Genomic DNA, 14,631 nt, shown 5'->3' on the forward strand with positions numbered 1-14,631 from the left:
TGTGATGAACCCTACCCTCACGAGCATATCCCAACAACCGGAAGAAACTTGTTACAGTTTGGCGAAATGTGCCTGCACTTTTTTAACCACTTTATATCGACTAAGTGTGTAATCGGTTTATATTTATTTTATATCTTCAACAACGATTTTATAGATAGATTATTTTAAAATCAAAATAGAAAGGCTGTTTAAAGCAAATCTTATTAGAATAAAAACAACGGCCAATAATTTTAAAATATTTTTATTAACTTAAAAAATGTATTTAACAAAATTTTCAATCACTTTTCTTATTAAGTCCAACCATTTCTTCACTTTTCTTCCACAGCCAATCGGCCATTTCATCATCGCGTGCCTTTTTCATTAGTGGCACCAATTCCATGCGATCATAATAACCACCCGTTACACCTTCCATATCCGGATCTAATGCCAAATATAAAACCGTCTGAGCACCTCCACGGGTAGAACGTAAAACAAATTTCGAAAATATTGCCGAACCCCATTTCAGCAAAGCATTATTGCGTGTCAATTCACTTTGCACCGAGCCGGGATGCAGACAATTCACATCCACTTTGGAATCTTTTAGCATTTTTGCCAATTTACGTGTAAACAATATATTGGCCAATTTACTCTGACCATAGGCCTTAAAGGGGCTATAGCTCTTCTCGCTGTTGATATCATCTTTTTGTATACGTCCAAAAATATGGGCCAATGAACTGAGTACCACAATACGACTGGGCGCCGAAGCCTTCAACTTGTCCAGCAAAAGATTTGTGAGCAAGAAGTGACCCAAATGATTAACACCGAATTGTTGCTCGAAACCATCAGCGGTTAATCCACGAGGTGTTGCCATAATGCCAGCATTGTTGATCAAAATATCCAAACGTCGTTCTTCTTTATTGAATGCCTCAGCAAATTCTCGTACCGATTGTAGAGAACTTAAATCGAGAGTACGATTGAATACATTGGTATTGCCGGTAAGTTGGACAATTTCTCGACGGGCTTTTTCACATTTATTGAAGTTACGGCAGGCCATATAGACACGGGCACCACGCCGGGCCATTTCAAAGGCTACCTCCTTGCCAATGCCCGTATTGCAGCCGGTAACAATGACCACCTTGCCATCGATGCGATTGTTTTTCTTATACGAGGGACCTTCACGCCATTTATAGAACAAACCGATTGATAAAAGCGATGCCACACTCCAAAATGCCAAATCGAAATACGGACCACCTTCGAAGCAGAACAATTTCACCTGATTTGTGCAGAAGTAACGATTTATGAACTCAGCAACTGGCATTTTTTCGGTTAATAAAACAAACTTTGTTTGTTGCTAATCTATTGGTCAATGAGATTAAATTATTTTTTATCGCAATCACGTTAAACAACATTCACGAACGAAAATTATGTTGTGACTAATTTGGTTCGCACGAATTCTCCACAGTCGCATCTGCCGCACACGAACACTCAACAACAACTGAAGTGAGCATTCCAAACAACAGATGTTGAACAATAAACAATACAGTAGGAGCGAGTGTGAGAGAGAGGAAATGAGAGTGAGAAAAAGAAGATATTGTTTTGTATTCTCTCAATTTGATCAAAAGACGGAGAGGGGAAAATTGGGAGTGCCGATGAGATCTTCTCATGTTAGGTAATGTCAACTAAGTATGATAAAAATCGTTTATAAAATTTATGTATTTTGAATTGAAAATTTGATTTAAAAAATATTGTTCATAAAAAAACATAGAAGCAACGTGTTTAATGACAAAACAATGTATGTTCAATGCTGGTTCGGCATTAATAAATATGATAGGTCAGAAAATTAACGTTGATATCAATTTCTAAACAATGGCGCCCAACATGACAAATATGTAAAAAGGACATGTTCGCTGCTTAAGTATGAAATGAATGGAAAAATATTCAAAATAATCCCAAAAAAATGTATAAGACGAAACGGCTAAAGCTAGGAACTTAAAATTTGGCCTGTAGGTAGAGTTTGGTGTGTAGGCATGCGATAAGGCGGGATTTTTGGAAATTCGTACTAAAAAGTACTAAAAACTGAATTGCGCGGGAATGGTTAGATGTAGAACACTGAAATTTGGTATGTAGCTTTGTCTAGGACGAGCGAAGTGGAATGTGTGAAAAAATTTTGGAATTTAATACTAAGAAGTACCAAAAAGTACTAAATATTATATTTGAATGGAATCGGTAGATATACATATCTGACACTTTGTATGTAGCTTAGGCTTCTAAAACATGCAAAAAATATTTGTTGGATATTAGTACTAAATGGTACTAAAAAGTACTAAAACTGTATTACGCAGGAACGGTTGGAAGTATAAGTCTGAAATTTGGTATACAGATTTGCCTATAACAATTCAAAGGGCATTTGTGAAAAAATTGTAATTTAGTACTAAGAGGTACTAAAAAGTACTAAATATTATATTTAAATGGAACCAGTAGAGATGCTTATCTGATAATTGATATGTATCTTAAGCTATTTCAAAAGCACTAAAACTATATTACACCGGAACGTTTGGAAGTAGAACTCTGAAATTTGGTATGCAGCTTTGTCAATGATAGGCGAAGGGGAATTTTTGAACAAATTTAGGAAATTAGTACTTAAGCTACTCTAAAGTACTAAATATTATATTACAATGGAACAGGTACGGCTAGATATCTGAAACATGGTATTTAACTCAAACTATTATATATAGAACTATGAGCAAAAATATTATTTGCAAATTAGTACTAAAATTTTAAAAGTTATGAATATAATATTACAACAGAACTGATAGAGATAGAAATCGGGAACTTTGTATATAGCTTTTACTATTACAAATTAGTACTAAAGTGGTGACAAAAAAGTGCAAAGTAAAAAGTACAATGGAACCGTTAGAAATAGAAATTTCAAAACATGGTACGTTGATTTAACTATTACAAATACTTCGTTATGCATCCTTTTTTGAAATTAGTACTAAAATGGTACTAAATATTAAATGACAACTGAGACGGTATAGATTAAAATCTGAAACATAGTATGGTGCTTAATTATTTCACGTATAATGATATGCATATGTATTTTTAAAATAAGTACTAAATTCTGGACCATAGTGAATGGTAGGAAATAGAAATGTACTAAATATTTGTATTCAGAGTGGGAAAAGTTTGTACTTAAACAAAATAGTGTAGTGATGAAGTTTCTTATTAAATGGGTTCTAAAATGCCTGGAAACAACTAAAAATTTTATATGGGTATTGAACGATCAGAAGTGGTAAAGTTTGGAATTCGTCATCAACAAGTTAATATGATAGAAACTGGCATTGCTTAATATAAAAGGGTATAAATATAATTGTGTTATAAGTGTCGGACTGATTCATTGGGAATTTGTACTAAATGGTAAAAAATACTACTGTGTGGGAACGGCAAACGAAATAGAATACGCCAAAAAATTGGTAAATTGTACTTAAAGGTGGCAACAAGTACTAAATATTGGGTACGGCAGAACGGATAAAGATAGGAACCTGTTATTAAATACTTATCTGGAACTATGACGATAAACATTTATACATAAATATTTTCCAGAAATAAGTTTTAAAAGTACAACACATTGTATACGACGGGTGGAAATAGAATTTGGTACAAGGCTTTTTGTATGAAAAACAATGTTTTCGCAGTTTTGTTTGACATTAGTTTTTACGGTTCTAAATTCCGCGAATTCCGATGTGATGAATAATGATTGAGATCTTTATGTAGATGATATACAATTTCTCCAATAAGGATTTTGTAACACACTGCATTAAAAATAATACATTTTTGCAATCTTCCCTATAAAGGCAGAACTCTGTATAATAAATGATATACTGTACAAAATGTTATATTACAAATCCTTACTAAAATGGTACACAAGTACTAAAACGTACAGAGAGGAACAAAAAAGTTAAAAAAAAATTTGGAGAAAATAGTACACTTTCAGAAAATATAGGAATAAAATAAGCTTTGAGACGGGATATTGCAGTGTGATGAGAAATTTTGAATATTAATACCGTTGAATTTGAGAAATAAATGAAAATAAGTAAATTGTTCTCGATATAGCCTATGTTCGAAAAAAAATGCGGACTAAGATCTAAGATTTTGTTTAAGACTTGTTCTTTGTACTGAATCCACATGTATCGAGATTATTAAATAAAATAAATTATATTGTGTAGCTAAACCAATCTTTATACATTTTAACTATAAAATTATTTTTTTTTTGAAAGACCCGCTAACGATGTAGCGGGCATATGCTAGTAATTATATAAATTCAATGTAACATTTTGTCGTGTGACCTGTTAAACATCCTGCTATGCAAATGTGAACAGAAATGGCACTCTGTACACCAAACAGCATATGTTAATCACCTACGCCGACTACATCGACATAATGGGTCGAAGATTGCGAGCGGCAACATCCACCTATGAACAAATTGATAAGGAGTCTGCCAAGGTGGGTCTGGCAGTAAATGGCAAGAAGGCCAAGCTAATGGTATCAACGCGCAAAACGCCCAGTTGACTCGGATCAATTGTGGAACTTGAAAACTATAGCTTCGAGGAAGTCAAACTTTTTATATACCTATATAAATAAAACTAATGACATCAGTTTTTAAATTCTATAAGGATATTGTTGACCAACAAATGCTACTATGGTCTAAGTAAGCAGTTTAGAAACAAGGTCACGTCTCGCCAGACCAAACTCACTCTCTACAAGACGATGTTACTACCATTGCTGTCATATGGATCTGAAGGTACTTAAAGGAACTTGAGGCAGCTCTTGGCCTGTTTGAGAGAAAAATTTTCTGAACGATCTATGGGGCGATCTTCGTTGACGGTGAATATCGTCGTCGAATGAAACATGAGTTGTACCATCTATTCTCGGACATCGGCGTTGTTAGACGTATCGAGCTGCAGCTGCTCAAAAAGCATATAAAAGCGAACCAGCTGATGGTTCACGCAGAAGGGGAAGGTCACGAACTAGATGGAAAGATCAAGTGGATATTGCCAAACATGGCCTAGAACTAGATGAAAAGATCCAGTGGACATTGCCGAACATGGCGTTTCAAATTGAACAACTGCGCAAAAAAACGACGCACCTGGAATAGTTTTTTAAGCTCGGTTTATGGAATGAAAGTTCTGTCACAAGCCAGCTAAGTAAATAAGTAAGTACAATAGAAGACGAAAATTTCGTGGAGATCGCGAGGAAATTGTGCATGAGGTTTCGGTTATGGTCAAGGACGTCACCTATAATTTTGAAAAACAAATAATATTTTGTTTGGAGATGAAATGAACCAAAAACATTTTTTGTATGATTTTCTAGAAGCCACTCTTGTAAGCCGAACATCACAAATTTTACACGGAAAATGTTCACGGTGTACCGAAATAAGTCTAGAATGTCGCGTGTCATATATAATTTAGCTCGATTTCATACCAAAGACCCCTTGATATAAAATTTTGCATAGATTTCAGAATGACTTTCGTCCGATGTCAATTGTCATCTAAAGATGCTATATCTGTTCCATCGACATGATATTGTACATCCGAACACTTCGGCCGCGTCCGATTTTTAACATTCTTTACTACGTTTTTTACTGGAAAACTTCGATTTGCATCGTTGCAATATCGAGTTGCATCGGTCCGTACTATTCATCATGTTTATAAACTGATCTTCTTTTTACCGGTTTGAAATAATAAATTTTTAATTTCTCTTCAAGAATACTTAGACCAAGAAAATATGAGATAAACATCGAATGAAGCTCACTTAGCAATAAGTTAAAATTTCAATGATACTGGCATCAGTATTTGACTAAAAAATTCAAATCTAATTAAAGCGATTTACTGCCAAAAAACCTGTTTATGTAATAAAAAAATAATAAATTAAAATCGGTTGATGTATTCGGTAAATTGACTTGTATTACATAGCTACCTTACTTAAACTAACTTTTGAACTTAGCTTATTATAATCGTTATTTGTTAATTATTTTTCATTATGCTAATTGCTACTTAACGAAACTTGTTAATATAAACTATTTTTCATTTGAAATAAATGTTCACTACAACGGGTAAATAAATAACAAAGTTCGGCTGGACCGATATTTTTTATCCTCCACCATAAGGTGAAGAACATTGCCTTTATATATTGCCTATGACAAAACATGTACTTTTATTGGATACTTCTGTCAAGATATTTGCTATCCTCTGAGAAAACGAATTACCTAATAACAGTCATATGGGATGGGAAATTCGGCTCGAAAATTTAACATATCAAAACTGGTGTTGGACCTTTTTATGGACAAAAATATTCAGCCAAAATGTTTTTTTATTCTTTGAAACACTGAAATTCCATATTGCTTGGAAAATTGGGCCAGGATTATCCTAAAATATAGATCTTCTTTAAATTCGACAAAAACGTATTTTCTCTTCTGTCCTTATTGTCATATCGCTTGGAAATGGTTTAACCTTCTTGAATTCGGAATATATGGACACAAAAAAAACCTCAACGTAAGGAAAATGGATACATGACTAAATCGACATAGAATTCTGATAAAAAAATAGAATTCGATGAGTGGCAAACTGAATAAGAAATTTAATATACACTCCATCTAATGGTATAAAAATATATATTACGATGAATAAAAAAGTTTAGTACGCTATAAATTATAGGCATACATTCACGTAAATTTATTTTTATTATATCTACAGACTATATGATTATACAGCTTATTATACAGGGTGAGATAAAAAAACTGCAACAAAGTCAAACGCCATAATTTTTATATATATATTTTTTTAATTTTATTGAATCAAACCAAAAATGTCGGAAATAGCATCAAAGCGGAGCGCTTGATTGAGGTGATAGACACTTTGATATTTTCTTAGTGCCAACCTTGCTTTCCAAAATACTCCAGACACAATAGTCCAACGGATTTGTATCTGGAGATTTTGATGGCCAATGTGCGTTGGAAATGAAGCGAGGAACCTCATTTTGTATCCATTCTTGGGTGGCGAGTGCTGAGTCCTGTTGGAATGTCCAAGGTCTGCGACCAAAATGTTTGCGTACCCAAGGCTTTAATACACCCTCTAGAATATTTTCGCGATAATATTCGGCAATTATTCTTAAGCCATGGTCGATTAAAACGAGCGGAGAGTGACAATCGGCATTTTATGGCGGCCCACACCACTTTCTGCCAAGCGAAGCAACTTTTTAGCCTTTTTGCGTCTATTTTCATTCTGTTGCGGTGTAAGTTCTCGCATTTTTGGAATTTCAATGGCTTTACCCTGAGCTCATTTTTCAATATTTGCTGAACGGATTTGTTCAGCTCTCGAGCCTTTTTCCGGCCACTGCGACGCGGGTTTCGATGAAGTCGCTTCTTTACTTTTCGAACCATTAAAAAGGAAGAAAAATAATTTACAAAAAATTGTTGTTGTTGTTTTGTTGTTGTTTTCTGTGATTAAAGAAAAGTCCTTTGTTTTGATGGCGAGCATGATAACTCCTCCCTGGAAAATCGGAATCCGAGAATTCCAACGGTGTTAGAAAGAGTACATGCCTGGCTCTCGTATGAACTAGGATTATTGACATCGCACAACAATTAACAAAATGGCGGAACTTGGATTTTTTGTTTGGAAGCTAAGTTCAAAAATAAGGAAGATCTTCACCGATTGGCTTTATCCTAGTTCATACGATAGCTATACACTCACAGAGAAACGTCCCAAAATTTTAAATCGATTGGGTTATTACTTTTTGAGTTATCGTGCCCGCCATTCGCAAAAACTCTGTTTGGAGAAAAACGTGTTTAAAGTTTGAGAAGCCCTCTTGCTGTCACCTGATGCTTTCCAGGCAGATATAAAGAAATCACACTATGACGCTTGAACTCCATCGCGAATGATTTTTTTCTGGAAAATTCTCACCAAAAATTCTTGTGTAAGCTTGTAAACAATAGCTGTGAAGCTGTAAAAGATCACTGCAATAATTTTAACAGCTGTCGGACGAGTGGCTTAGAAATGACAGCAGTCTGAAGTTGGTTGCAGTATGGAGCAAATCGGATTGATTTAATTCGTAATTATACCCTCAACCTTATGGCTAATGAGTGTGTATACGTTTGATACGCTCTGATTCAACTTCCCGAGCTCAGTCAATCACGTCTGCTGATTGACACCACGGGCATCTCCTTGGCAAGTTCCCTCAGCGGAGACCATCGAGTGCATATGCCACCGAGCGGTGGTTGTTGCTGTTTTGCTCTCCTTGCTTGACCTTTTCTCCCATTGGAATATGTAAATGTAGTAGTAAACGACAACCGATCCTCAGCGATCACCGCAATCCTCTGTGATTACATGAACCACAGCGTTCACTCGTCGTCTAACCATAGAAGTAACTAGCCGCCTAACGTCTACGCGTTATTAACAGGTCTCAGCGCCGCCACCATAAATTAAAAGAGGTAATTTATTTGTTGTACCACAAATAAAACCGAGATATTTAGAATAATTAATCTAATACATTCTTGTGCTTTCTTTGTGTTTCTTTTGAACTTTCTTTTCCATACACCATTAACTGCTTGGGAGTTCTTATTTTTGAGATCTTAACCACCGCTCCTACGAGTTAATACATTGATCTCCCCCATTCACCACAACCACGGCGAGGAGTAGATTAGACCCCTCGCCAAAACATTTGGTCCGTACGAGCCGGATAAGAACGTGTATTGCTGTTGTCGGTCTCCCATACACAACACTCGCGCCTCCTAAACAGAGTGTATATACACTTTGATACGGCAAAAATGTGCCTCATCGAAATATTGTTTTTAGATCCCATGATTCTTTGGATCAAATCCGTTTCACAAATTTTGGAGTCGATTTACAAATGTCCGCCCGTCCATCTGTCTGTGTGTCTGGCCGGCTAGTGTGCACGATAAATTTGAAGGGAATAATCGATTTCATACAAACTTTGCACATCTTAATATTTATTCCAAACTTAATTCATGTTCGAAGATGGGGAATATCAGTCCACTCCTATTGGTAGATCCCCCACAAAATGTTCAAAATTGTGCAAAAAATTAATTTTATAATATAATGCGATTTGAACCAAACTTTGTACAACCTATTACCTTTACCAAGTGTAGATAAAGTCCGAAGATCGAACCCTTTGGTCCACTCCTTCTGGTACCTGCCCCGTAAAGGGTAAACATTTTCAATACTTATAAATCCCATATTAGGCGAAAATAATGTCCGATTTGAAACAAACTTTGCATAATCTACTATATTTACAAAGCTTAGATCAAGATCTCCCCCAGAAAGTATTTTATAAACTTGTAAATTTTATTTAATTGAAGCAAATGGAATGATCGATTTGATCAACATTGCGATCCATTTTCGTCAATGTCAGACTTAAAACTTATTGATTTTATTATTTGTGGGATTCAATATGAACATTTTCATTGAAAAAATGTATGTGTTCGTCCTTGGGGGTGTACCTTAAACGGACCAATATTGATTACACCTTGTAGGACACATATAGCCCATCTTCGAACTTGACCTGCCGGCAGACAAAAGACAACTCTATGCAAGAATATATATGATACGATGAGTTACAGAAGGAAAACAAACGGATTTTTTTGTATATTTAATACTTAGTATGATATCCCTTGTTATCTTTTACAGCTTTCATTGTAAAACCTTTTTTTAGACTTGCAATTTTAGCAAGTTCAGGTGCAGCAACCACTTTTCGTCTCTTACAATGAATATCTTTTTCTTGCTGGTTTTCGGCTTGTTACAAATTCGATTCTCGGTTTTGTGTCTCAATATAATTTTTTGGACAGCAGATCGAACAATATTGAGAATTTCCGCTATTTTCCGTTGATATTTTCCTAGTTAAGCTAATAACTAATGAATAACTAATTTTCATGATGGCTATCGCACTTCACTTCTTGTTGGAGCCTTAAAACGGACCCGATACCCCAAATATTGTATGAATTTTAAATATATTTAAATTTGTATAAATTTCAAAGAAATCCCTTTATTGCATTACCTGCCCTCATACTCTCATAGAAAATGTAATTATTATTTTACAATTGTTATAAAAAATGCTCAATATACATATTTTTTTATTTTTTTACTTCCATCAACAATAAACAATAACTCCCTTCTGGTCTGACCTCATAGCAATGTATGTTGACCATGGTAACAAAACAACTGAGAAAGGAAAAAAGAAATATTGCTTTCAATGACATTGCAATCAAGGGGAAACAAATCAATTTGAGTTCAATAACTTCTGTTGCAAGCCTTTAGGCGAACGATGGATAGTCAGCCAGCACAGCAGTTACTTTGACAATGAAACCTTTTTTTCCTGTTTATAATTTATAGTTCTTTGTTTCCAAACACACTCCCTTTTCGATTTGTTGTTGTAATTCGAGTGGCAATATTGCAAACAAATCAAAATCATTTAATAAATTGAAAATAATAGGAGATGTAAAGTTGCAACAGATGGATAATCGAATGGCATGATGGAAATTGTTTTGGAAATGGAGCAATATCAGAAGACATACTTGTATATAGGATAAGATTAGGTTTTCAATTATAATTGCTTTGGAGTAGAGGTGTTCAAAGAGTAAATGCTTAGTGAAGTGGGAACGCATAAACAAGGACACCAGTTCCCATCTAAGAACAGAATTACATTGGAGGAAACATTTTAAGGGAGAGAGAACAAACAATCTGGGCAATTTACTCGAAAGTTTCAGAAGTTGTGCGCTATATAAAATTATTCATACAAGAAAAAATCTTCTTACAAATTAGGACAATTGATGGAATTAAGGAGAACTATAACAATTATCATTCAAATATTACCAACTCAAATATTATATCGGAACTTGAGAGCATCATAATAAAACATAAAGAGGGCGTCAGCCCAGATTATCTAAAATTCTATATATCTGTTTTCACTCAGAAGTCTAGATTATTTAAGAATGCTTTGAGAAAAATTTATCCTGCGACTGAATATATAGTTAGTTCGTCTAGGTGACAAATTAATCGCCTGGTATATCAGTAAATATGGAAGCAATTATGGATCTCAGTCACTTGATTCCAGTCGAAGCAGATGTTGAGTTTTATGAAGATATGTACGTCGGATTGTAAAAATATACAGAAGATTTATGGAGGAGTTGAATTCCAAGATGACTATTTCCATTTCATTGTTGGTACCCCGGCAAGCCCTCATTCTAGAGGGAATTTGTTTGTATAGCAACAAAGTTGTAGACACTTCACTGGTTCTCGAGCTTCTTGTTAATTAGAACCTAGTGACCCATACATTGAATGTATAGAGGTAGCAGTCAAGTGTGGAACTGCCGAGGTAGCAGTACCCAAAGTTTACATGCCGCCGATAAATAGCTATACACTGCATCAATTACCGGATAATAAACCATTTTAGAAGGTAATATTCACCAGAGGGGTACAGTGTGGGCCGAGCAAATTGTTAGCTCAACATTTTGAAATGTGAGAATGAGGATGCCACCACAAAGAAAAAAAGGAGATTCTTACAGCTCACCAGATATCATCATTGTGGCATCCGGAAAATTATTTCCTCGGATCAGACCACCTTCACATCCACGTCTACGTTACTAGACCACCCGACTTGATAATGTCATCACCGCTTCAGACATCTGCCCATCCCCTCAGATCCTCGAATAATTCAGAAACATGAAATCAGAAACATAGTGAAACAGGGAAATATGAATATATACGCCACCAAATCCACAGCCCCTGTGCATGAAAGTCGATGAAGAGCAGATTCTGACCACCTGCCACCTCAAGATATCGGGCATAACGTTCGATAGTCTCTTCAAGTCATCTGCGCAAGCGATAAGCTAAAAACATTAATAAGGTCCTCAAGAAGCTATCCTGCGTCACTTGGGGTGCTGACAAGGATATCTTGTATAAAGGCCAGTGGTTATCTACAGGGTTACCGTTGTGCGACTAAAGTCGCAATTTGCAACCTTTTTGATACCCTGTAACTCTGTTTGCAACTTTTTAAGCTTTGTGCGACTTTTCTTCCTTTTTTAAAGTTGTATTTTCCTTTTTATGTTTATGTGTTAATTCAAACTAATTTGGATTTGTCTACGTCGTTTTTGAGTTCCAAGGGTACCTGACATGTTCTCGGACCAGTTTTATTGACAAATTTATATTTCTGTGCGACTTTTTTTCAAGGGAACGACTTTTTGTGCAACTTTTTTAATATTCTCAGCGGTAACACTGGTTATCTATGCGGTACCAGTGTGGTTTGCGTATGTAAGTGATACGCAGTGGTAGAATATACAAACCTGACAGAATACCGTCATGTGAACTGCAACAGTGTGTTCGACATCAATGGATTTTCTTTATAAGGAGACGAGTCATACTCATTCATCGTTACGGTTGTTATCGTCTGGAAACCCCCTATCATAGCTTTATGGAAAGGCTTTCCCCACCCAGCCTCATGAGGATCTAGAGAGAGAGAATTTCTAGATCAACAGGCATATCAAGCAGGCCTTAATATCATTCATACAGATGCAGTCGCCCATGAATGCTATGCTCGGAGACCATGCATAACAGCAGAGAAGCAGCTGCCTAGACAGCAAAAGTAGTTTTAGCACAGCTAAGATCAGGATGGTGCAACTGATCACGAATTTATGGCACAATACTAACTAAGAATACTCATCTGTTTGGAAACTAGCAGTAATAGCGAAATAGCAGGCTTGTGGAACAATTTTGGGAGGAGTGGAATGCATGGTGGCGACCAATGTCGTGGGGAGTTGGTTGGCACTTTGGATTTTTATCCCCGTTCAGCGATTGTTCTATTGCAGAGAGCCTGCTATTATTAGTTCTAATGACAATAACTACGGCTATGAATCTGGGTAGAGGTAATAGTCTTTAGGCGATTAGTCCTGATCTTGGAGTTCAACTGGAAAAAGCTTGGGCTATGAACCTGACCAAAGATTTTCGGTAGCACGGGGCTAAGGTTTGTGGATCTAGCGTTTGTCTTCAAATTCTCTATGGATGCAGCTAATACAAGTTTCAACTTTTCGGAATTTGGGCTTTCTTGTAGTTCAGTTGCCACAACAACAAAAACAACAGTTCACTGGTTCTGATTATTGAACGATGTGATTGAAAGTTCACTTGAGGATGGTTCGAAAAATTTAAAAACAAAATCTAATGGTTATGGAAAACTAGAAGATTAGTTGTGTGAGCGATAAATAGTTTTCAGTCCAGTAATTCGAAACATGCCTACATCAAAGGCAGATCAGTGGATACTGCCTTACATGAGGTGGTCGGACACATTGAGAGGAACATGGATATAGTTCCTTGTCTGCGATCATAGATATTAAAGGTGTTTTCGAAATGTGAAACTGAAATCTATTCATTTAGCACTCGAACATAAAGGTGTCTCCTCGGCTCTAATTAATTGGACTGATGGGAAGCATTGAAACAGAATCATCAAATCGTACAGTGGACATAGTTCCGTACGAAAAACTGTCAACAGAGGAACCCCACAGGGAATGATACTCTCACCCTTGTTGTGACTCCTGATGATAAATGAGATCCTCGTGATGGCCTTAGCCTATGGCGATGATATACTTTTTTGGCCTTGGTTCCAACCCAAATTAAAACAGCATTGGTACTCTCTATTACCAAATTTTCGTCTGCCTATCTTATATGGGTCTCTTATTATGCTTGTGTCTTTAACATGATTGGAAATTAGCGATTATATAATATATTTCCTACTCCGAGGATTTTAATTTAATTATTCCAAGCTTTCTTCTACCTTTAGCTGATCAGTAAATCGACTTTTGACTAATCGATCGACTTTTTGTATTGAAAAATCCAAAAGTCGAAGTAGACTTTTGATCTTTAAGGAGATAGAAAAATCGACTTTTTAAAAATGGGCATGAAGTTTCCTTTGGTGTGGAATATTAATGCATTCCAATACACATCAAAACGTGGTCTTATATTGAACATTTTATCTATACAAGAACCCAGAAGAGCCCTAAAGTTGGAAATGATAATGAATCTCCAAAAAGATCCGAAAATGAGGCCGGAATGTAATTACAGAAACTTCGCTAGGAAATGGACGAGTAGGAACATGAAAATATCTGAAATGAAGCTGGACCTTTATTTGCAATTTTCTGCAAAAAATGTTTGCCGGATGACAATTTTATTTTATTGCGTAGTGTATAAATGTACATCAATCACCCACGAAGCAAGGGCTGATGCCTAGAAGCCAAAGAAAAGAAACAACAACAAAAAACAATTCACCTTATGATCTTGCAAATATCCTGGCAATAACAAACAAACATTGTAAGCTTTATGCCGAAACAATGGGCCAATATTCTTCCTCAAGTGCTGCAAGTGTTATGGCATTAACCGTATTCGTTACCGTTCAAATAGAGAGAAAATTGCAACAACTTCCGGATTTATATTCCCAATTTTGTTTGCCCTTTATGTCGGACAATAATAAGCACAAGGAAGAAAAGAACAATGAAATTTTACGAACATATTTTCTTTCAGGATTTTATTTGCTTACGTTCGAAGGTTGTAAATCCTATCATAAGCAACATTGTTCGGCAATGATTGCATTTATTTT

The 14,631-nt window shown here is 35.7% G+C and overlaps 1 protein-coding gene across 1 annotated transcript; it reads right to left on the minus strand.

Annotated features, from left to right (window-relative positions):
• Positions 1-274: 274 nt before the first annotated feature.
• On the minus strand, positions 275-1,297 carry LOC133336626 (retinol dehydrogenase 12-like). Its single transcript, XM_061544908.1, has one exon. It carries the CDS (start codon positions 1,295-1,297, stop codon positions 275-277), a length of 1,023 nt encoding a protein of 340 aa, XP_061400892.1.
• Positions 1,298-14,631: the final 13,334 nt, after the last annotated feature.

This window comes from Musca vetustissima, unplaced genomic scaffold (genome assembly GCF_032173495.1).
Source record: "Musca vetustissima isolate MV318-11 ecotype Yass unplaced genomic scaffold, APGP_CSIRO_Mvet_v1 utg19302, whole genome shotgun sequence".
NCBI lineage: Eukaryota > Metazoa > Arthropoda > Insecta > Diptera > Muscidae > Musca > Musca vetustissima.

What these genes read in the sequence shown, in the direction of transcription:
- LOC133336626 (XM_061544908.1), bottom strand. Translation starts at nt 1,297, where the DNA reads ATGCCAGTTGCTGAGTTCATAAATCGTTACTTCTGCACAAATCAGGTG.